The sequence below is a fragment of the Semicossyphus pulcher genome, unplaced genomic scaffold, assembly GCF_022749685.1.
Source record: "Semicossyphus pulcher isolate SPU_LCO1_2020_fin unplaced genomic scaffold, fSemPul1.0.p SCAF_3, whole genome shotgun sequence".
NCBI lineage: Eukaryota > Metazoa > Chordata > Actinopteri > Labriformes > Labridae > Semicossyphus > Semicossyphus pulcher.
The window spans coordinates 10934197-10959398 of record NW_027211704.1 but is presented as its reverse complement, the minus strand read 5'-3'; the positions used below and the strand labels follow the sequence as shown (position 1 = coordinate 10959398).

At 44.5% G+C, this 25202-nt stretch overlaps 1 protein-coding gene across 3 annotated transcripts in view; it reads right to left on the bottom strand.

The window, feature by feature from the left end:
- plekha6 (pleckstrin homology domain containing, family A member 6) overlaps window positions 1-23897 on the bottom strand; it is a 52211-nt gene extending 28314 nt beyond the window's left edge. For all 3 annotated transcript variants that reach the window (XM_069678211.1, XM_069678212.1, XM_069678213.1), the window contains exons 1-5: window positions 23830-23897; window positions 23004-23112; window positions 22318-22422; window positions 16027-16099; window positions 11130-11230 (exon numbers count right to left, since the gene is read on the bottom strand). In XM_069678211.1, the coding sequence (XP_069534312.1) occupies window positions 11130-11230; window positions 16027-16099; window positions 22318-22422; window positions 23004-23096 (372 nt within the window). In that variant the 5' untranslated portion in view covers window positions 23097-23112; window positions 23830-23897. The remainder of the gene's footprint in view (window positions 1-11129; window positions 11231-16026; window positions 16100-22317; window positions 22423-23003; window positions 23113-23829) is intronic.
- Between the last annotated feature and the right edge of the window lie 1305 nt (window positions 23898-25202).

Genomic DNA, 25202 nt, shown 5'->3' with positions numbered 1-25202 from the left:
GTGTGCGTGCGTGCGTGCAGCCTCCTCCTTGGTCGTCCTTCCTTTGTTCACTCCCTCAGAGAGAGAAGGAGGGAGGATGGAGGATGGAGGATGGAGGAGGGAGGAGGGCGGAATCATGTCACTCGTTCTCCTGATTCACAGAAATAAGACGACTGTGATCGTTTATTTTATTGAATCTCTTGTGGGGAAATGAAAATGAAAGGACAAAGGCCCCTGAGAAGGACAGAGAAAGGAGGAAGGGAGGAAAACAGAAAGTAAAACGAAAAGTGTAAATCTAAAATGACCGACTGACTAAAGGAAACATGACAGAGAGGTCACGAGAGCACAGGAAGGAAAAGAGACAGAAGTGATGAGAAGAATGAAAAATAAAAACATGTTTATGGATTATATGTGTTTAACGTGTGCATCATGCGAGGACAGATCCCTGTGATGAACGTTAGATTCACACAGAGCTGACAGAGAGTAGAAGACGTGTGGATCCAAAGCATCACGTGCTGTAGAATCAGAGACTCATCCTGACATCAGAACTGATAACATTATATTATTATTATTATTATTATATTATTATACATGTTGTGATGCATTCAGGTGTTTGGAGTTTGTGATGAAAGCTTCCTGCTGCAGCTTCATTCAGACTCTGATTGGCTAACAGGAGTAAACACTTCCTGCCTCCAGACAGAGACTCAAACTGGTTCTGTTTCCTCCTGCGTGTGTGTCTGTGTGTGTGTGTGTGTGTGTGTGTGTGTGTGTGTGTGTGTGTGTGTGTGCTGCAGGCTGAATGGATGTATTGACAGCAGCTCCTGGAGGCTGGACTTGGCAGGCTGGGCGACCACACACACAGACACACAGACACAGACACAGACACAGACCCACACACACACACACACACACACACACACACACAGACAGACTAAGAGAAACATTTCCTCGTTGACTTTACTGCTTGTTAAACTCTGCAGGCTGTTTTCTGTAGTTTGTCCTGAAGGTGGCACTACTATAGGCCTTTTTCACAGCGGACATTTCTTTCCTCAGATACCTGAATATAACAGAACCATTGTTAAAGTTAATTAACACCTGTGCTTTTCCTCCTGTTGGAGGTAAAAATGTCCATCAAAAGCCTAGAAAAACAGGTTCTTCTTCACACCTGAAGACATTTGAGACACAGACTGGTGCTGTGTTCAAAATCGGTCACTATATACTACATACTATGTACTGTATACTTTATACTGTATACTACATACTGTATACTACATACTGCTTTTGGCGGTAGTATTTAGTACGGAGCTGTTCACATTTTTTTTGCAGTATGCAACGCCAGGCACCAGTTTCAGGTCTTGGAAAGCGGAAGTAAACAACAGCCTGCCAATAGCAAAAAGCTGCTTCTTTAGCTATAGCGCCACCTTCTGCTGCTGTCTGCCATTTCAACTGCCATTGTGACGTTTCAGTGCTTTGCATTGTGGGGTGAAGGGTACAGTAGACGAGGCAGACTGGTCCGATGCATACTGGAGACATCCCTGTATTTTGCTTTTGTTTACATACTACATACTACATTTTGGCCACATCAGTACGTACTGCTAGTATAGTATGGCATTTCCAACACATCCGGGGTCTCTCAGGGTCACCGTTTACAGACGTCTACGAGCTTCCTGTTGAGATTATTTCCCATCATGCACCTGGTGGACATGTAGGCTACAGGAAGACAAACAATGGTGCAGAAACAGAAGGTGCTCTATGTGTGCAGTGCTAACATTAGCTGAGTTAGCATTACGAGCTAGCAGGCCTCTAGAGAGGCACTTCCTTCCTCCCTTCTTCAAACCTTTACCAGAGATAACCACCACTGTGCTAACACCGTGTGCTAACACTGTCTGCTAACACTATCCGCTAACACTCTGTGCTGCAGCAAACTAGCTTCCAACTCCTGTGTCTTATTCAGTTTGTTCACGGTGACAGCAGCCCTACACAGAGCCATCCATGTTTACCGTCTAAACTCCTGAAGAATTAAAGTAATGTTTGATTTTATCTGAAAAACAAAGCGTGAAAAAATGACCACCCAAACGAAGGGAACACACCTGACCTAACCTGACCTCCAGCAACCCTCTCATGAGTTATTTCTTTATTTATTGGTGTACCCTCAGGACCAATGCACATTAATCAACATCACTGTAAAATTTCCAGTGTTGATAAAAAGCACCACTTAAGCATGTACAGGACAAAATCAGCAAAGAGATAAGACCTACTTAAGCTTTGTCCAAGGGGGATGCCAAAAACAACACAAACCGAAAGTTCCTCACAGGAGCTTTAAAACAACAAATAAAACACACAACATATAAAAACAGAACAGGAAAATGCAAAACACGAACAGCTAAACAGGCTAAAAAAGTTTGGGACATTAAGGCAGCATCATGCAAAGTAGACAAAACATACAAGACAATAAAGAGGACAAACAACACATGCAGTTAAAACACGACACATACAATCACATTACAAAAGACATGGCATAAGCAGATAGGCAGCTTAAACTGTGAAAACAGAACACATAAAATCAAGTCACGCAAGCAAACAATCAGCACAAATTAATCAGACATCACAACATAAAATCACATTGCATTACAGAAGACAGGCAAGAACATAGAGCGACAGACCGGGCAAGCGTGCAGTGGCTGAGTATGGTGGCAAACAGGAAGTAAAAGAGAGCTGATGGCATCAGAGAGCACACCTTGGGTCCGTTTCACAAAGCAGATTCAACAAACTCTGAGTCTAACCCTGAACTCTGAGTCGATCTACTCTGAGATAGGAAACTCTGAGTTTTCGGTTTCAGAACAGCTGATCAGAGTTAGTTCAATCAACTCTGAGTAGGTTCACCCGGAGTTAAGTGCGTGCACGCTGACTGTAAAAAGCCAGCATTAATGGAGCCCCGACACCACGATTCACCATGGCAACGGTACACAAAAAGAGGTCCTCCTACGTCACACCAGTGGAGCTCGAAATCCTCACACGGACGTTCAGCGAATACGAGCATGTTTTTAGAAAAACAAAGTAACACGGCTGCAGCTGCAAAAGAGAGAGAAGCGGCGTGGGAAGAAACTGCTGCTCGAGTTAATGCGCAACTTTGAACTGGTCTATTTATTTAATACTTAATCACGACCGGAAGCTAAAATTTATATTAATTTAGGAGCAATGCAGCGGGAGAAAAAAACATACATGGAAGCACTTCAATCATATTTTAAATATTAAACTAATGAAATATAATTCAGTGGCTGTTTTAATGTGCATTAGCTTTATCCCTAACATGATGCTGACTTCGCATACATTACAATTTATGTTGATTAAACTGAATGTGTTAGTTTAAATAAATAAAAAAATTCCAATAACTTAAGGTGTCTTATTTGAGTGCTCTCGGCAGTGGTGTTGGAAAATCTAAAAATGATGACTTTGACACAGATTTGTCTTTTGATTTTTGTTATCATAATTATAAAAGACTTTTGCAAAGGGATCAGAGCAGCACAGAGATGCAACGTTTCTTCTTTTAATTCGGTAACCGCTTAAACACACGCGTGAAACGGGCTGAATGAATGAGGAAGTCGAATTGATAGAATATAACAGAATATAAGAGAATATAAAACCGAATCGGTTTTATATTCTAGAGGGAGGAGACAGAGCGAAACTCTGAGTTTCCTGAAGAAAACCTGCTCGCGACCAGGTTAGGTTCATAGAGTCTGTTACTACGGTAACTGACCGAGAGCTTAAGTTACCTCCCTTTGTGAAACAGAAAACTCAGAGTTTCCCTCATTTCAGGGTTAACAGACTCAGAGTTTTCAATAAACCTGCTTTGTGAAACGGACCCCTGATGGACACTAAACACTGAGCAGGTCTGTGAGAGACTCTCCTTCACATCACGGCGTCTGTTTATGTATATGTGTGATGTCAGGCCATGATGTGAGGCAGGTCAGCCCCTCTCATTTGTGAAAACATCCAACAGCGTGACCCAGCTGAGAGGACTCAGCCTGATGGGACTTTCAGAAGGAGGAGCGTGTTGTAAAGTGTGCATGTGATGGTGCACTGAGGACCATGCTGTGATGGAGCTTCATAACAGGATTAAACATGAGGGAGGAACGTTTACATCACATGACAATGAACTGTTGTCCAACAGAGTCAGACTGACACACATTATTCTGTCTTAATATTATCATTATTATTATTATTATTATTATTATTATTATGTCTTTCTGATGCTTCTTTACAACGTCACACATCAGCCTTGAATCCTTCCCTTCAGACTGATCCGTCATAGATAGATAGATAGGTACTTAAGATACTTTATTTCATCCCAAACTGGGAAATTGTGGCATTACAGCAGCAGGTTATAAAATCGACTACAGAACAGGAGAAAATAAATACACAGTAAAAATAACCCTCGTGTTCAGACACAGAGGCGAGTGCTGTGGAGGCTTCAGTCTGGGTGACGTTCATTCTCTACAACAGCCGAGAGCACACGACTCTACCAGTGTTCGGGTCCCGCATGAACAACTAGTCAAAGTTTAGTAGTTATTATTAGAACTCTTACAGATAACCAGGAAGTTACTGAGCCTGAACTCAACCACATCAAACTGGTTAGAAAGGAGGGAGACACGCTACAGGGAGCTTAACACTGAGAGAGAGACATGCTGAAGTACACCTTTAAACAGAGAGAGAGAGAGAGAGACAGCACTCTGAGCCCTGAAGGGTCCGACACTCTGTTCACACACACCTGAGAGATCAACTGTTTACTGTCAGGAAGGGTGAGGCTCAGACACACACACACACACACACTGAGTAACTAAAGTCACAGAGTGATCTGGGGTTACAGAGAGACACAGAGATTTCTCCTGTATGAGAGGACACACCTGTGCAGCTGCAGGTACAACAGGTTTGAACAGCTCTCTGCAGGAAGACACTCCCACACACACGCTCACTAAACCCACACACTCACTACACACGCGCTCACTTAACCCACATGCTCACACAACACACACGCTCACTACAGGGACTACAGTGAGGTCCTTAGCTGTGACATGTCGTCTGTCAGTCGTCTGTATGTTGTCTGTCAGTCATCTGTCAGTCGTCCGTATGTAGTCCGTATGTCGTCTGTCAGTCGTCTGTATGTTGTCTGTCAGTCATCTGTCAGTCGTCTGTATGTTGTCCGCATGTCGTCTGTCAGTTGTCTGTATGTTGTCTGTCAGTCATCTGTCTGTCGTTTGTCAGTTGTCCATATGTTGTCTGTCAGTGGCCTGTCTGTCGTTTGTTGGTCATCTGTCTGTCGTCTGTCGTCTGTCAGTTGTCCGTATGTCGTCTGTCAGTCATCTGTCAGTCGTCCGTATGTCGTCTGTCGGTCATCTGTCTGTTGTCTGTCAGTCGTCTGTCTGTCCTCTGTCTGTCTGTCAGTCATCTGCCTGTCATCTTCCTGATGTCTTCCTGTCGTCTGGCGGTCGTCTGTCAGTCGTGTTTCTGTCGCCCGTCTATCCTCTGTCTGTCCTCTGTCAGTTGTCTGTCAGCCGCTGTGACGTCTCCCACAGGTTTGTTGACAGTTCAGCATTGTGACCTCCCCCCGTGTTGTTGTGTCTTTGGAGCAGGATGTTGACTTCTAATGAGCTAACGAACCACCGTGTTTCCCACAGAGTGAGACTCTCTCTGAGCTCAAAGCTGACCGGAGGTTAGTCATCAGAGTGACGACGCTCAGAGAGACAGAGGAACAAACCAGGTGACTTAAAGGAACAGGTCTTATTATCACTGCAGCCCTCTCCTCTGCAGGAAGACCCAACAACATCCTGACTCCATCACAGACTGACAGATAAATCACTGTATGACAAACAGTGAGCAAGCTAACAAGCAGGTATGGTGACACAGACACAGATAGCTGCTAATGAGTGCTAAGCTAACATATATAACAAATCACAGTAGAGTTTACTGAGTTAGGGACCCCTGAGGGCTGTCTGGACTCCAACATGACACCTGTGATTGGAGGAGAATAAGTCTGATCTGACTTCAAACTCATTTAAATCACACATTTCACACTCAATGTTCAACGCCCTATGCTGGTTAAAGCTGTATTACTGTACGTGTGTGTGTGTGTGTGTGTGTGTGTGTGTGTGTGTGTTAGTGATGTTATCCTCACACAAACATCAGGGCAGAGAGCAGACTCCAGACTCTGACTATGAGTGACACGTGTCGTAAACAGGAGCGCTTCACAGGAATCCCTGGGCATGCTGGGACAGAGTCTGACCCCGCCCTGAGGGAGCTCGGCCAATCAGAGGAGAACTGAAGAGTCCACCTCAGAAAAACGTACACAGCATGCTGCAACCACCCACACACACACAGACATTATGTAAGTCAGAGTTACTGTCTGTACAGTCTGAACACACACCTGAGAGCTGAGTGTCAGAGAGACCTGACAGGTCAACACACACACACACACACACACACACACACACACACACACACACACACACACATATATTTACCTGAACACTCAAATATCCTCAGGTGTTTTGTCAGAATGCTGCTCTGCCCTACTGTAAACACCATCATCACTCACTGAAGTTTCCCTCCTCAAAGGTTGACCTCTGACCTCTGACAGCCTAAGCTCATACTGAACATGTTGAGACGACAGAAACACGTGTGTGAAGCTCGTCTGCAGGAGAGCTCAGAGACTTCAGAGTGACCGACGTTCAGTTTGAGTTCAGAGAGGACGAGCTGTGACGATGTTTATGACTCTGAGAGGAGCTGCTGTTCTCTGAAGCTGCTGTTCTCTGAAGCTGCTGCTCCGTGAAGCTGCTGCTGTTCTCTGAAGCTGCTGTTCTCTGAAGCTGCTGCTCCGTGAAGCTGCTGCTCCCTGAAGCTGCTGCTCTGTGAAGCTGCTGCTCCGTGAAGCTGCTGCTCTCTGAAGCTGCTGCTCCGTAAAGCTGCTGCTCTCTGACTAACAGCTCTTCAACTGGAACATCTCAACATTCAGACCAAAATGTCTGAACAGTTTGTTCAGTCCAGGGATTGAACTTTTCTCTTCTCATGACCCCAGAACAGACGTGTTTTAATACAGAGCAGGTTTACAGCGTTTACATTCCTCTGTAGACTTCTTCATTAATAATCTAAAAACCACAGAGAGGTCAGAGGATAACAAGCAACGATTCAACACGGCGTCGGAGCGGCCTGAGCTCCCCCACACACCCGTCTGTGCCAACAGATAATAACATCAGAACTAACTCATTACAGCCTGTAAATATAAACATGTCCTTCAGGTCAGAGGCAGATAAACTAACAGCTCTATCACAGCTCAGGCAGACCTTCACAATAAATGTATCTAATAAGTCATAAGCCGTGCTCTTATTTTGTTAAAGAGTTCAGTCAGTACACATGTGGAACTCTCACAGCACAGACTCATTCCCTGCTTTAAAGGGACAGTACAACGGTTTGTGTTCATTAGTCACCTCTCACAATGAGACTTCACGTGTGTGCCGTCAGTTAGCTTAGCATAGCATAGAGCCTGAAGCACAGGTGAGTTCAGATATAAACTCAGTGGAGCTGAGGTGAATTCACTGAGCGAGGACGACGAGGATTTCTCTGATCAGACTATGACTGTGATCCAAATATACACATACAAACATATAAATATAACTTTCACTCGTTCATCATGTTTTATCTCTATTTTTAGCGCTCTGCAGTTTATTTATAGCTTCACTGTCTGATGTCTTTAAAGTACTCTCCAGAGTACACCGTGTGCACAGATACATGTGATCATTGATACTATCATAACCGAGACCACAGTAATGATATTAACATTATTATAACATGTTTAATAATAATAATGTATCAATCATTGTCATAAAAATAAATATTAATGTATATATACTGTATATAAGTATTTATATTTTTTGCAGGGTGACAGCATCACGCGGTCAGACAGGACGTTAGCTAACACGCTAACCTCACACACCGTCACATACACACAGAGTCTATTTACACAACCCGTGTGTGTGTATGCGTGTGTGTGCGTATGTGTGTGTGTAGTGTACACATCGTGGGTACAAACATTGGACTTTGCACCAGTGAGCGTGCAGAGAGAGGCTGAAGGGACTGAATGTTCTGAGCGCGAAGACGAATGATGAAGAGAAACACTGATTTCAGGGGTGGAGGGGCTGTCATTGTGTGCGTGTGTGTGTGTGTGTGTGTGTGTGCTGAGGGCTAAACAAGGCTAACTGAGCTTATATAAAGCTTTAGTCAGCACATTCAGACGACATCACATCGTCTGCATTCAGACCTGTCAGGTGTGTGTGTGTGTGTGTGGGGGGGGGGGGGGTTGGGGGGGTAATCTGGTGGTGGTGGTGGGGGGGGGGGTGATTCATCCTGAGACGATAATAGATTTAATTTATTTTTAGTCTCTGATTGTCGTTTACTCCCACACAGTCAGTCGGTTTATTACTGCAGACAATCTCATACATCTGTGCTGTATAACATCAGGGATGGATGAACAACGGGGTCTACCAGCCTCAAGAACGAAGGGTCAGGGGACCCTACAGCTTCTGCTTGCAGGGACTGATATCACTTCATGATGTCAGTGAAACAATACAACAACCACAAAGATACACAGAGCAACTACACATCCATCACACTCAATAATGACTGAGTCTCATTATTAAAATTAAATTCTCAAAGATCTCAGTTTGGTTCTCTTTGGCGGCACCTATGGCAATAATTGGTAATTGTTTACTCGCAACACTTGCAGAGACTGGAAAAGCAGCCGCTTAGCTCCGCCCACCCTCTCTGGCAGACCAACCACTGCTGGGTGATGAAAAAACGCGTCTCTAACTTGGTGCCGCTTGTGTTTTTTCCACAAATGTCACCACAGACACCCAGTCGGTAAAAATACTATATACTGCAAATGCTTTCATTTTCTTTTTCAGCCTCATGTTTGTTGTACTGTGTTTGTCGTCTGTCTGGTTATGTGTGCTGTGTTTGCATTCCTGACTGACAAATAAAGTTATTTTGACTTACACTGTACACTACACTGATGTGCTGTACGTCAGAAGGATGTATGGATTATTAGACAATCAGACTGATTTCTGCTGTAGCTTCATGTCGGCATCAAAAACAACCTTAAATTAACCTCACATTAACCTGGACTTCATAAAGAGTCGGGAAAAAACAGATCCAGACTCTGAGGTCACAGGATGTCAACAATCAACACAACAAACAACAACAGCATGAAGCAACGAGGGAACAACAATAAACATTTATACATGTAATTAAAATAACATGTAGTAATAACATGTAATAATCTGTTTCTTTATAATGTGTGAGTGTTTAATAAAGCTGCAGAGTGATGACTCCTCTGTGACTCTCTGAGCCTCACAGACATAAATAACATCATGTGACTCCACAGTCAGCTCCGATCAATCAACCAACCAACCAACACCCTGCAACTAAACCTCAGCAGTGCAATCAAACCACAGCAATGCAACCAAACCTCAGCAATGCAACCAAACCACAGCAACACAACCAGGGAAGACGTTGAAACATCAGTAGCTCCTGTTTTGTGCTCAGACCTCAGAAGTCTCCATGGATGTGACAGAGACGACCTGCAGGTTGTTCTCTCTGAAATCCTGCAGCAAGTTCACACACAATCAGTAACCAACACAACCAGTAACTAACACAACCAGTAACTAACAGAAGCAGTAACCAACACAACCAGTAACTAACGCAACCAGTAACCAACACAACCAGTCACTAACGCAACCAGTAACCAACACAAATAGTAACTAACACAACCAGTTACCAACACAACCAGTCACTAACAGAAGCAGCAACCAACACAACCAGTAACCAACACAACCAGTAACCAACACAACCAGTCACTAACAGAAGCAGCAACCAACACAACCAGTAACTAACGCAACCAGTAACCAACACAAATAGTAACTAACACAACCAGTTACCAACACAACCAGTAACTAACAGAAGCAGCAACCAACACAACCAGTAACTAACACAACCAGTAACTAATAGAACCAGTAACTAACACAACCAGTAACCAACAAAACCAGTCACTAACACAACCAGTAACTAACACAACCAGTCACTAACACAACCAGTAACTAACAGAAGCATCAACCAACACAACCAGTCACTAACAGAAGCAGCAACCAACACAACCAGTAACCAACACAACCAGTAACCTACACAAACAGTAACTAACACAACCAGTAACCAACACAACCAATAACCAACACAACCAGTTACTAACACAACCAGTATCTAACACAACAAGTAACTAACAGAACCAGTAACCAACAAAACCAATAACTAACACAACCAGTAACTAACACAACCAGTAACTAACACAACCAATAACTAACACAACCAGTAACTAACACAACCAGTAACCAACAAAACCAATAACTAACACAACCAGTAACTAACACAACCAGTAACCAACACAACCAATAACTAACAAAACCAGTGACTAACAGAACCAGTAGCTGTTTGCTGATGCAGTGATTCATGTTTCCTGCATGAAGAGTCATCAGAGGGGCTCTGATACAAGAAGGCTCCATTGTTACAGGTACATAATTACAGGTGCAATTCTGGTGGAGTGTGACATCATGCAGCGATCACACAGTTTTAAAAATAAAGAACTCTTATCTCTTTTAGAGCAGAGAAGAAGAAGAAGAAGAAGTGATGTCAGCTCAGTTACCACCTGACAACAGAAGGTAATATCAGAGCTGCACTGAATGCAGCTGTTTCACATCACTGAGAGGCTGCAGGCTGAGCTGCTGCTAATGTTAGCTTAGCCTGTTTCAGGTTTGAACAGGAGCTGAATCCTCCCCAGAAGTTACAAATGTTCTTACTGAATCTCTTTAATCCTGACTGATTTCTGTTCTCTCATGAAGACAGCTCTCTGTGTCAGATGTTCATCTGGAGAAGGAGTTTAACTGATTCAGACCAAACATCAGTGACAGCTGACAGCTTCACATCCACACAGGGCACCAATGACAGCGTCACATCCACAGCTGTGATTGAAAGCCTCACAGTGGTATCAGATCAATTATCAGCATCATACAGTGGAATCTCTCGACCTGCACCGGCAGCACGTCACTCACCTTAAAGGAGAACTTTCGGGTGATGTTGTCTGACGGCTCCACTCCTCCAACTCTGAAGCTGAGCAGCGGCAGACTCCCTAACACCGAGTCCTCCTTGTCGTCTGAAACAGAAGAAGACGAGTGAGCTGCAGGAATACAGAGAAGAAGAGTCTCATTCAGCCCGCAGTCAGAGCTGCTGCTCCACAGTGACAGCTCCAGGAATAGACCTCCATTATGGTCCCTGTGATAAGCAGTGCTAATGGCTCACACACACACACACACTCAGGGTCCAGCTGCGATAAATAGAAGCAGTGAAGAAGAGCACCGGTGTGTCTAAATAATGGAGCAAACATGAAAATTTGATCAGTTTGAAAAAGGATCCACTCGTCTGTGTGACCTCCTACCTCCTCTCTCCCCGACGCCGCTCTGCACCGACTCTGCTCTCTGAGGGTGTGTGTGTGTGTGTGTGTGAGACAGAGAGAGAGAGAGAGAGGGAGGGAGGGAGGAGAGAGAGAGCAAACGAGCGAGAGAGGGAGGGAGATCTGAGGGAGGGGGAAGGGCTTGTGCAATCATACAATACACTGATCCCTGCTCTGTCTGTGTGTGTGTGTGTGTGTGTGTGTGTGTGTGTGTAGATAATGATCAGACCATGTGACTCAGTGTTGCAGGAATCTTGGCGCGCAGCCAGCTGTACCTGCTGCTCGTCTGCACCAATCAGACGCTCCCACACACACACACACACACACACTCACACACATACAGAGCAGGTAAACAGACACACCTCTCTCACATGTGAATGATGTATTGATTTGTGTGTGTGTGTCATGTTATAAACACGTGAGTCTCAGAGGACGAAGATGTTTCTGTGTGAATGACCTGAATCTTCATTTATACACCTCACACACACACACCCACACACTCTGTAACACACAGTAACACACAGACACTGTCCCTTTAACAGCTCATTACAGTTCACACTCAGGCAGCGCCCTCTAGTGGCTGCAGTAATGATTACAGTAGAGGTCAGAGGTCAGGTGATATACAGAGCGATAAAGCTCGTTGTAGCCTGATGGATCAAACGCAGTGACTGACTCTTTTTCTAAACTTAACCAGCAGTTTGGTGCATCAATCTGAACAACCCGTCTGCCTCAGGGAGCACCTGATCCATGCTTCTGTCTGCTGGTCAGTTAGTGTCGACGGCGAGAGTCTTTCTGAGCATGCTGCCTCCTTGTCACTGAAGTGTTGGACTGCACCATGCATCGCTGCAATGTGCCCCTAGCTCTGGTTCTGCACACGTCACTGCATCTTTGTGAGAAACTGTGTTTGCTGTCATTACACCAACGTAGGACGATGACGCATTGGTGCATCTTTCTCCTCGATACGACATGATCTGTGATGTTCTACTGACTCCTTCAACCCTCCGAGGCTGCAGCCTGCGGTCACATAATGTTTGTTATTCCTCGAACTCGCTCGTCTTTGGTGAAAGAGCTTTAATGTTTCTGCTCCTTCATCTGGGTCTGAGCTGCAGGGTCGCCTTAAACTGGAGCCTTTTATTGGCATGGCGGGTTATAAAACAGGACTAAGGATCATGTGACCAGTGAATGCACCTGTCTCACTGCTCAACGCCGTTTATTTAATAATGTCATGTCTGATTGTTTTAGTCGGTTTGTTCTGAATGTGAAACTTCTCATGCGGCTGGCTCTACCACAGGTTTATAAAAGATGGCCGACATGACAGCTCTAACCTCTCTATCACCCCCTGCTGACTGGCTGCAGTATAGGTCATAAAGCCCGCCTCCTCCATGTTAACAGATGGGACATGAGTCAAACTATTAAATCAAAATACACGCCAAATACCTTTTCCCCAAACATGGTTTCTGTCATTACAGTTAATTCTTATCATGCTGATTTATGTTTATTTAAGTTTACTTTGAATTAGTTATTTGATGCTATAAAAAGGGGGTGTGGCCTCATGATTGACAGCTCTGTTGACAAATCGGGCTCCTGCAGCGTTCTGTTCCCGACACTACAGTCATTGAACTTTCCATAACCAGGAATATCTGCTTCAGACCAACACAAGAAGCTGTTCTGCTGTTAAATACGCAGACGTGCATCTATATATACAGTCATTGTTCTGGCCAGGACTCTTTAAGAGATGTCGTCTGTCATGGGGAGAATTCCTGCTGAAATAATAATAATAATAATATAAAATAATAAAACAATAAAAGTAATTTCACATCAACCCAACGTCGCGTTTCTGTTCATATAAAACAACTAATTGTATAAATAACATAAATTATATGAATATACACAATCATCAGTTTTCCGTCCAGTCAGAGTGAGTACAGCATCAGTACGTGTCTCTAACAGACACTGTAAGAGCTCGTGTTCGCCTGTAGAACAACAACAGTCCTTTCTCCCTCTCCAGCCCGCGGTCCTCACTGGCATAGCAATCCCAGCGCTAAATCGCCCTGTCACACATTCCTCCTCCCTCACTGAGCTTCTCCTCCCAAACACAGCTGGGCCGAGACGGAGCAACAACGACGTGTTCAGAATAAAGAGAGAAGCCCAAACACACAGGAGCCAACTTTAAATAAAGAGGAGACAGGAGGAGAAAGGAGGAGCTGGTTTTAGAGAAACGATCACAGTCTGATCCTGAATGTTTCTGTTGCACTGAGACAAAAGACACAAAGTCAGTTCAGGCAGAACAGACGCTGATTTGTCGTCTGTTGGCTGAACATCTTACAGGACGGCTCTGGATTTACTGCTGCAGGTTATTCAAGGTTATTATATACTGTAAATGTTTAAAGTTTCTTTTTCTATAATAAATGTTTATAAATATACCATATAAAAAATGACTTTTCTTTACTCTGAATATTTTCTTTTTGATTCAATCGTGATCTGAAAACATGGTGAGAAAGTGTTAATCATTGAGTAGAAGCGAGTCTCAGACCTTCATGTGTTCATAATGTAAGCTGTATAAAGACAGGTGAATTATACCTTCTGTGTTCTTCTCTGAACAAACCAGCTTATGGCAAGCCCTTTTAACATGTAATCAGTTGTGCCGACTTGTCGCAATTTAGTTTTCACTAGTCAAATTGTTCTTTTAAGATATCTGTAAAACAATTTTGACATGTTACAAATATATTCTGACGTGTAGAAATCAAATTTCGACTAGTCAAAACTGATTTACAGATATCTTTAATTTAATTATAGAAATCAGTAATTCCTTTTTGACAAGTAAGAATAAGGATTAATTGCATTTCTGACATATCCAAAATTCATTTGGGATATGTGGGCGTCATCTCATTAAAATACCACAAAGCGTGTTACCACACCATGACGTCACACAAGTTATGGTAAATGGTAAACAGACTGTACTTACATAGCATTTTCTAGTTTTTGAGACCACTCAAAGCTGCTTTTACACTACATATTACATTCACCCATTCACACACACATTCATACACTGATGCCCAACTTTCAATCAGTTATCACATTCATACCCGTTGTCCACCGGGAGCAGGGGCTTGCCCAAAGACACTTCGACAGGATTCTTGAGGGGGCTGGGGATCGAACCTCCGACCTTCCAATTGAAATACCTTCCAATTGAAAGACGACCGACTCACGGCCACAGCCACATATCAGTTTCGGATATGTGCGTACGCCATTGAAGATATCAACCATGACCTTTTTAACTAGAAATTCCTTTTTAGATATCTAATATTGAATTCTGAATAGTTACAAAGGGAGTTGTAGATATCTCAAATATAATTGTTACTAGTCCACAATTTTGACTAGTCAGAATTTAATTTTAGATATCTAGTATTCTATTTATGATATCTGTAACATAAGAACAATTGTAGATATCTACAACGAACATTGCTAATAGTGGAAATTGAATTGTTGATATCAATAATTAACATTTTGACGAGTGAGAATGGATATATAGATATCATTAATTAGAATTGCAACTAGTCAAAATAACATTATGGATATGTCGATTTGGAATTATAACATGTCAAAACTGAATTAAAGATATCTGTAATTGAGTCTGAATAGAAGTCAATGGTGAAAGTTGACTAGTTGTAATTAAGTTACAGATATCTACCCTGAACATTTCCACTAGTAAGAAAGTAATTGTTGATATCATGATAGAACATTTTGACTAGTCAGAAGTGAGTTTTAGATATCTGTAATAAGAATTGCAACTAGTCAAAATTACATTACATATGTATATGTTGGCTTGGAATTCAAACTAGTCAAAAAGCAATTGTTGATATCTATCTTGCCATAACCAGCTGACAGACACTTGGTGTTCCTCGTATCGCTCACCGCTCGTTGTATTTGTCGTATGAACGTCTTCAGTAGGCGGCTGTTAAACTCTGACTGTCAACGACGGCTGAGCTGAAACATCGCATCTCTGCACAGAGCATAAAGAGCTGCTGCCTGCGTGAGAGTCGAGCTGCAGCACAAAGTTAGCTCAGTGACCCATTAATGTGCATGTGAGAAATGCCTCTGATGAACACACACACACACACACACACACACACACAGGCTGAATGTGGGGGGAAGAGTCACAGCACATGTGAAGCTCTGACTGTAAGACTGTAAAAAGAAGATGCTGCAGAATAACCGAGTTAATTGAACAAAGTCTTTCTGTAACTGAGCAGCAGGGATGTGAATGAGTGAACGAGTGATTTCATTCACTCATATTGTCCCACAGAGCAGATCTGACTGTGATCATGTGATCATCAGAACATGCAGTGCAGACGGATTGTGGACTTTAAAAATCAATAAGACAAATCAAACAGCAAACGGAGTGGGCGTGATGATGTAATGAAGCTGTGTGTGATAGTTACAGTCAACAGGCAGACGCTCATAATGACATCATTTACATATAATAATATTAAACAGACCTTTGTAGTAGAAGAGACATCTGTCTGCGAGGATGAACCATCGCTTGTTCCACTGCTTCACTCCGCTGCTCGCCTGCAGACACACAGTATTTTATTTTTGAGTTGTTTTCAATGTAGAAAAAACAACATCAACGATACAATGATAATAAAACAAACAAACAAAAAATACAAAAAGAGAAAATATTTTATTTATTTATATATATTAAATATACTAAAAACCTGGATATCAGCACACACCTGGATATTAGCTCTCACACCTGGATATCAGTGCTCACACCTGGATATCAGCGCTCACACCTGGATATCAGCACTCACACCTGGATATCAGTGCTCACACCTGGATATCAGCACTCACACCTGGATATCAGCACACACACCTGGATATTAGCGCTCACACCTGGATATCAGTGCTCACACCTGGATATCAGCACTCACACCTGGATATCAGCTCTCACAGCTGGATATCAGCACTCACTGCTGGATATCAGAACTCACACCTGGATATCAGCTCACACAGCTGGATATCAGCACTCACTGCTGGATATCAGAACTCACACCTGGATATCAGCACACGCACCTGGATATCAGCTCTCACACCTGGATATCAGCTCTCACACCAGGATATCAGCTCTCAAACCTGGATATCAGAACTCACACCTGGATATCAGCTCACACACCTGGATATAAGCTCTCACACCTGGATATCAGCAAACATCTGGATATCCGCTCTCACACCTGGATATCAGCTCTCACACCTGGATATCAGCTTTCACACCTGGTTATCAGCTCTCACACCTGGATATCAGTGCTCACACCTGGATATCACCTCTCACACCTGGATATCAGCTCTCACACCTGGATATCAGCGCTCAAACATGGATATCATCTCTCACACCTGGATATCAGCTCTCACACCTGAGTATCAGCTCTCACACCTGGATATCAGCTCTCACACCAGGATATCAGCTCTCACACCTGGATATCAGCACACACCTGGATATCATCTCTCACACCTGGATATCATCTCTCACACCTGAGTATCAGCTCTCACACCTGAGTATCAGCTCTCACACCTGGATATCATCTCTCACACCTGGATATCAGCTCTCACACCTGGATATCAGCACACACCTGGATATCATCTCTCACACCTGGATATCAGCACTCACACCTGGATATCAGCTCTCACACCTGGATATCAGCAAACACCTGGATATCATCTCTCACACCTGGATATCAGTGCTCACACCTGGATATCAGCTCTCACACCTGGATATCAGCACACACACCTGGATATCAGTGCTCACACCTGGATATCAGCACTCACACCTGGATATCAGCTCTCACAGCTGGATATCAGCACTCACTGCTGGATATCAGAACTCACACCTGGATATCAGCTCACACAGCTGGATATCAGCACTCACTGCTGGATATCAGAACTCACACCTGGATATCAGCACACGCACCTGGATATCAGCTCTCACACCTGGATATCAGCTCTCACACCAGGATATCAGCTCTCAAACCTGGATATCAGAACTCACACCTGGATATCAGCTCACACACCTGGATATAAGCTCTCACACCTGGATATCAGCAAACATCTGGATATCCGCTCTCACACCTGGATATCAGCTCTCACACCTGGATATCAGCTTTCACACCTGGTTATCAGCTCTCACACCTGGATATCAGCTCTCACACCTGAGTATCAGCTCTCACACCTGGATATCAGCTCTCACACCAGGATATCAGCTCTCACACCTGGATATCAGCACACACCTGGATATCATCTCTCACACCTGGATATCATCTCTCACACCTGGATATCAGCTCTCACACCTGAGTATCAGCTCTCACACCTGGATATCATCTCTCACACCTGGATATCAGCTCTCACACCTGGATATCAGCACACACCTGGATATCATCTCTCACACCTGGATATCAGCTCTCACACCTGGATATCAGCACACACCTGGATATCAGCTCTCACACCTGGATATCAGCACTCACACCTGGATATCAGCTCTCACACCTGGATATCAGCAAACACCTGGATATCATCTCTCACACCTGGATATCAGCACTCACACCTGGATATCAGCTCTCACACCTGGATATCATCTCTCACACCTGGATATCATCTCTCACACCAGGATATCATCTCTCACACCTGGATATCAGCACACACCTGGATATCATCTCTCACACCTGGATATCAGCTCTCACACCTGGATATTATCTCTCACACCTGGATATCAGCTCTCACACCTGGATATCAGCTCTCACACCTGGATATCATCTCTCACACCAGGATATCATCTCTCACACCTGGATATCAGCACACACCTGGATATCATCTCTCACACCTGGATATCATCTCTCACACCTGGATATCAGCTCTCATACCTGGATATCAGCACACACCTGGATATTATCTCTCACACCTGGATATCAGCGCTCACACCTGGATATCAGCACTCACACCTGGATATCAGCTCTCACACCTGGATATCAGCTCTCACACCTGGATATCAGCAAACACCTGGATATCAGCTCTCACACCTGGATATCAGCAAACACCTGGATATCATCTCTCACACCTGGATATCAGCAAACACCTGGATATCATCTCTCACACCTGGATATCAGCTCTCACACCTGGATATCAGCTCTCACACCTGGATATCAGCTCACACACCTGGATATCAGCTCTCACACCTGGATATCAGCTCACACACCTGGATATCATCTCTCACACCTGGATATCAGCACACACCTGGATATCATCTCTCACACCTGGATATCATCTCTCACACCTGGATATCAGCTCTCACACCTGGATATCAGCACTCAAACCTGGATATCAGCTCTCACACCTGGATATCAGCTCTCACACCTGGATATCATCTCTCACACCTGGATATCATCTCTCACACCTGGATATCAGAACTCACACCTGGATATCAGCGCTCACACCTGGATATCAGCACTCACACCTGGATATCAGCTCTCACACCTGGATATCAGCTCTCACACCTGGATATCAGCAAACACCTGGATATCAGCTCTCACACCTGGATATCAGCAAACACCTGGATATCATCTCTCACACCTGGATATCAGCTCTCACACCTGGATATCAGCTCTCACACCTGGATATCAGCTCACACACCTGGATATCAGCTCTCACACCTGGATATCAGCTCACACACCTGGATATCATCTCTCACACCTGGATATCAGCTCACACAGCTGGATATCAGCACTCACTGCTGGATATCAGAACTCACACCTGGATATCAGCACACGCACCTGGATATCAGCTCTCACACCTGGATATCAGCTCTCACACCAGGATATCAGCTCTCAAACCTGGATATCAGAACTCACACCTGGATATCAGCTCACACACCTGGATATAAGCTCTCACACCTGGATATCAGCAAACATCTGGATATCCGCTCTCACACCTGGATATCAGCTCTCACACCTGGATATCAGCTTTCACACCTGGTTATCAGCTCTCACACCTGGATATCAGTGCTCACACCTGGATATCACCTCTCACACCTGGATATCAGCTCTCACACCTGGATATCAGCGCTCAAACATGGATATCATCTCTCACACCTGGATATCAGCTCTCACACCTGAGTATCAGCTCTCACACCTGGATATCAGCTCTCACACCAGGATATCAGCTCTCACACCTGGATATCAGCACACACCTGGATATCATCTCTCACACCTGGATATCATCTCTCACACCTGAGTATCAGCTCTCACACCTGAGTATCAGCTCTCACACCTGGATATCATCTCTCACACCTGGATATCAGCTCTCACACCTGGATATCAGCACACACCTGGATATCATCTCTCACACCTGGATATCAGCACTCACACCTGGATATCAGCTCTCACACCTGGATATCAGCAAACACCTGGATATCATCTCTCACACCTGGATATCAGTGCTCACACCTGGATATCAGCTCTCACACCTGGATATCAGCACACACACCTGGATATCAGTGCTCACACCTGGATATCAGCACTCACACCTGGATATCAGCTCTCACAGCTGGATATCAGCACTCACTGCTGGATATCAGAACTCACACCTGGATATCAGCTCACACAGCTGGATATCAGCACTCACTGCTGGATATCAGAACTCACACCTGGATATCAGCACACGCACCTGGATATCAGCTCTCACACCTGGATATCAGCTCTCACACCAGGATATCAGCTCTCAAACCTGGATATCAGAACTCACACCTGGATATCAGCTCACACACCTGGATATAAGCTCTCACACCTGGATATCAGCAAACATCTGGATATCCGCTCTCACACCTGGATATCAGCTCTCACACCTGGATATCAGCTTTCACACCTGGTTATCAGCTCTCACACCTGGATATCAGCTCTCACACCTGAGTATCAGCTCTCACACCTGGATATCAGCTCTCACACCAGGATATCAGCTCTCACACCTGGATATCAGCACACACCTGGATATCATCTCTCACACCTGGATATCATCTCTCACACCTGGATATCAGCTCTCACACCTGAGTATCAGCTCTCACACCTGGATATCATCTCTCACACCTGGATATCAGCTCTCACACCTGGATATCAGCACACACCTGGATATCATCTCTCACACCTGGATATCAGCTCTCACACCTGGATATCAGCACACACCTGGATATCAGCTCTCACACCTGGATATCAGCACTCACACCTGGATATCAGCTCTCACACCTGGATATCAGCAAACACCTGGATATCATCTCTCACACCTGGATATCAGCACTCACACCTGGATATCAGCTCTCACACCTGGATATCATCTCTCACACCTGGATATCATCTCTCACACCAGGATATCATCTCTCACACCTGGATATCAGCACACACCTGGATATCATCTCTCACACCTGGATATCAGCTCTCACACCTGGATATTATCTCTCACACCTGGATATCAGCTCTCACACCTGGATATCAGCTCTCACACCTGGATATCATCTCTCACACCAGGATATCATCTCTCACACCTGGATATCAGCACACACCTGGATATCATCTCTCACACCTGGATATCATCTCTCACACCTGGATATCAGCTCTCATACCTGGATATCAGCACACACCTGGATATTATCTCTCACACCTGGATATCAGCGCTCACACCTGGATATCAGCACTCACACCTGGATATCAGCTCTCACACCTGGATATCAGCTCTCACACCTGGATATCAGCAAACACCTGGATATCAGCTCTCACACCTGGATATCAGCAAACACCTGGATATCATCTCTCACACCTGGATATCAGCAAACACCTGGATATCATCTCTCACACCTGGATATCAGCTCTCACACCTGGATATCAGCTCTCACACCTGGATATCAGCTCACACACCTGGATATCAGCTCTCACACCTGGATATCAGCTCACACACCTGGATATCATCTCTCACACCTGGATATCAGCACACACCTGGATATCATCTCTCACACCTGGATATCATCTCTCACACCTGGATATCAGCTCTCACACCTGGATATCAGCACTCAAACCTGGATATCAGCTCTCACACCTGGATATCAGCTCTCACACCTGGATATCATCTCTCACACCTGGATATCATCTCTCACACCTGGATATCAGAACTCACACCTGGATATCAGCGCTCACACCTGGATATCAGCACTCACACCTGGATATCAGCTCTCACACCTGGATATCAGCTCTCACACCTGGATATCAGCAAACACCTGGATATCAGCTCTCACACCTGGATATCAGCAAACACCTGGATATCATCTCTCACACCTGGATATCAGCTCTCACACCTGGATATCAGCTCTCACACCTGGATATCAGCTCACACACCTGGATATCAGCTCTCACACCTGGATATCAGCTCACACACCTGGATATCATCTCTCACACCTGGATATCAGCACACACCTGGATATCATCTCTCACACCTGGATATCATCTCTCACACCTGGATATCAGCTCTCACACCTGGATATCAGCACTCAAACCTGGATATCAGCTCTCACACCTGGATATCAGCTCTCACACCTGGATATCATCTCTCACACCTGGATATCAGCGCTCACACCTGGATATCAGAACTCACACCTGGATATCAGAACTCACACCTGGATATCAGCTCTCACACCTGGATATCAGCACTATTACTCAGCTTACATTAAAACAACTGAATGTGCTGTAGAATAAGGGTTTTACCTGCTTGTAGAGCCAGCCCTGTTTGGCCACCACTGCTTTGGGATTCCTGCGCATTGAGTTGGACCGTTTCCCAAACGTGGCCGCCTTCCTGGGAAGACGAGACGTCTGCAGGACGGAAGAGAGGAGGAGGAGCAAGAAGAGAAGAAGAAAACAGAAGGAGAGAAGAAAAGAGAAAAAGAAAAGAAGAAGAGAAGAAGAAGAGATGAGGTATTTATTAAATAAAGTTCATATCTAAAGCATAACTTACAAAACTCACATAACCTTTCGAATTCAAGTCTGTCGTGGTCACCTGCACAGGTAAACTAATCAATGTATAGAGAATGCTTTTGGTACCTGTCCATTCAAAGAACTACACACTTTTATTGACATAAAATACATTTAAATACAGTGTGAGGAGAAGTTAGGGAGGAAAAAGAAAAGCAATAATGTGTATTATTATAATTTAGGTAAAGATGACATGTTGGTCCCTGTAAATAAACTAGACTCATAATAAACCACCTGTTTGAAGATGCTTCAGGAAGTGACATCACAACAAACCAAAATACAAACATTTAAAACATTTCATTCATACAAATCAAAATGTTCTTGTAAAGTTGGTTATCATGAAATACTGAATCTGCGAGGGAGGGTGTGTGTATGTGTGTGTGTGTGTGTGTGTGTGTGTGTGTGTGTGTGTGTCTCCTGACCCGGGTGTAGGTGTGTCCCTCTGGACTCAGGTCAGACACCATGTTGGCACTTTTGGAGTGAGTGATCTTCTCAGAGTTCACCTTCCCATTCATGTCACAGTCACAGCGCCTGGAGACAAGAAAAAACACACTTCCTGTGGCTTACACCGCCAAAATAAAATGTGCTGAAGACCATAAGTAATAAATATAAATGTGATGAGTGAGGATCCGCTCGAGTCCAACACGCTGAACACTCCTCTGTCTACAGAGACCTTCCTCACAGAACACACCTGTGTTTACCTGACAGTGACCTCTTGTGGTCACGTTCCTCTGAACAGGTGCTGCTGTTTGCTAGTTATATTTTATTATCCTTCTATGTGTAAACTCACTCTGCAATCAGCTGACACACTTCAGTGTTTGTTCCAGTCTGACCTGTGAGAGTGGACCATCCTGTCTGCTGCAGAGGATCTCTGACTGCCAGGCTGACCTGTGGGAAACCTGTGCTAACCTGGCCCTGTGTGATGAGGCTAAAGCTAACAGGTCCCAGGCGAGGGGCCAGCATCCTCACAGAAACATGGACATAAGGCAGCAGTGTTGTTCAATAGTCAGCCAATAGATATATAACAATGTATGCATGGTTTAAACACACATACAGAGTCACTACTGTTACCATAACCCATATTAGCACCTGTTTATCCACCTTTCACTCAGCATGTGTCACAGCTGAACAGGTCTGTGCACCGGTCATGGAACAGCTAACATATCAGAATTAACTCGTGATATTCTGCTTGGCTTATTTGCACTGTGCAGTGTTTATCTGTCACTGCTGTCAGCTCTGTTTACTCACTGCAGGTAGGAGTGCACAGGTGTCAGGTCCTCCAGCTGGATCGGGCTCACTGGTCCAGCTGGTCCACGGGGGTCATGATGACTGAAACACAGGACGGACAGAGAGAGACACAGAGAGAGAGGACAGGAGTCAGTGCATGTGATAAAGATGTAGTGTTGTGTTGGGCGTATAAAGGAGGTTAAGATCAGGTGAATCTGGGCCCTCACATTCACAGTTTTCATTCTTTCGTTAACAGTTCAGAGACACTGAGAAGTGACAACACGAGAACTTCCTTTTCACAATAAGAGTACTGCAGGATTCTGCAAACATTCTCATCATTAACATCCTCTTTGTGTCCCACTGAAGCTCCCCTGCTGAAAGGTTGACAGAAACACATGCTACACATGAAGGTATCAGCAGCACTGCGATTGACAGCTGACCATCCCCCCGATCATATCATCACACAATCAGCTGATTCCTCAGCAGCTGTCTGTCTGCATCAGTCCTCCATCTCCTGCTGCTTCACACACACACACACACACACACACACACACACAAGTCTAACAGTAGTGTGGTGTTTGGTGTTTTTGTGGGTGTTTGCAGGAAACAGACGGCCTCAGCGCGCCCACAGAGTGTGTGTTATGTACTGTGTGTGTGTGTATGTGTGTGTTCTGAATGTGTGAATCTTGTGTTTCAGTCTGTTTGCGGTTCACACTGATTCTCTGACTCATCACAGAGACAGAAGAGCAGCAGATAAACAGTGATACCTCCTCTCAGTCTGCTCTGACTCTCGTCCATTCACAGCGTGTTTTATTCTGAACCAGGCTGAAGATCAGAGACCGTGCTGATTCTGACACACCAACAGAAGTCTGAAACACTAACACAAGTCTGAAACACCACCTCTCAGGGAGATCTTTTAGAGTATCTTGGAAAGGAGAAGTGTCCAAACTCCACCGCTTATCCACCAGGGTGCCTCAAGGGTCAGTACTCGGTCCCCTTCTCTTTTCCATATACAACACCTCACTTGGTGCAATCATTCCCAACGATGGTTTCTCATACCATTGCTATGCGGATGATACCCAGCTCTTCCTGTCATTCCCACCAGATGACACTACAGCCTCGACCTGGATCTTGTCATGCCTTGCCGATATCTCTAAATGGATGAAAGAATGTCACCTTCAGCTCAACCAGCTTGACAAACTGAACTCATACTCACTAAGCCTGCCCGGAACCTGGGCGTCATAATTGACAACCAGCTGACCTTATAGGTTAGTGTGGCCTTCATTGCTCGGTCATGTTGATTTGCCCTGTACGACATCAGGAAGATCAGACCCTACCTGTCAGAGCATGCAACACAACTGCTGGTACAGGCTCTCGTGATATCACGCATTGAC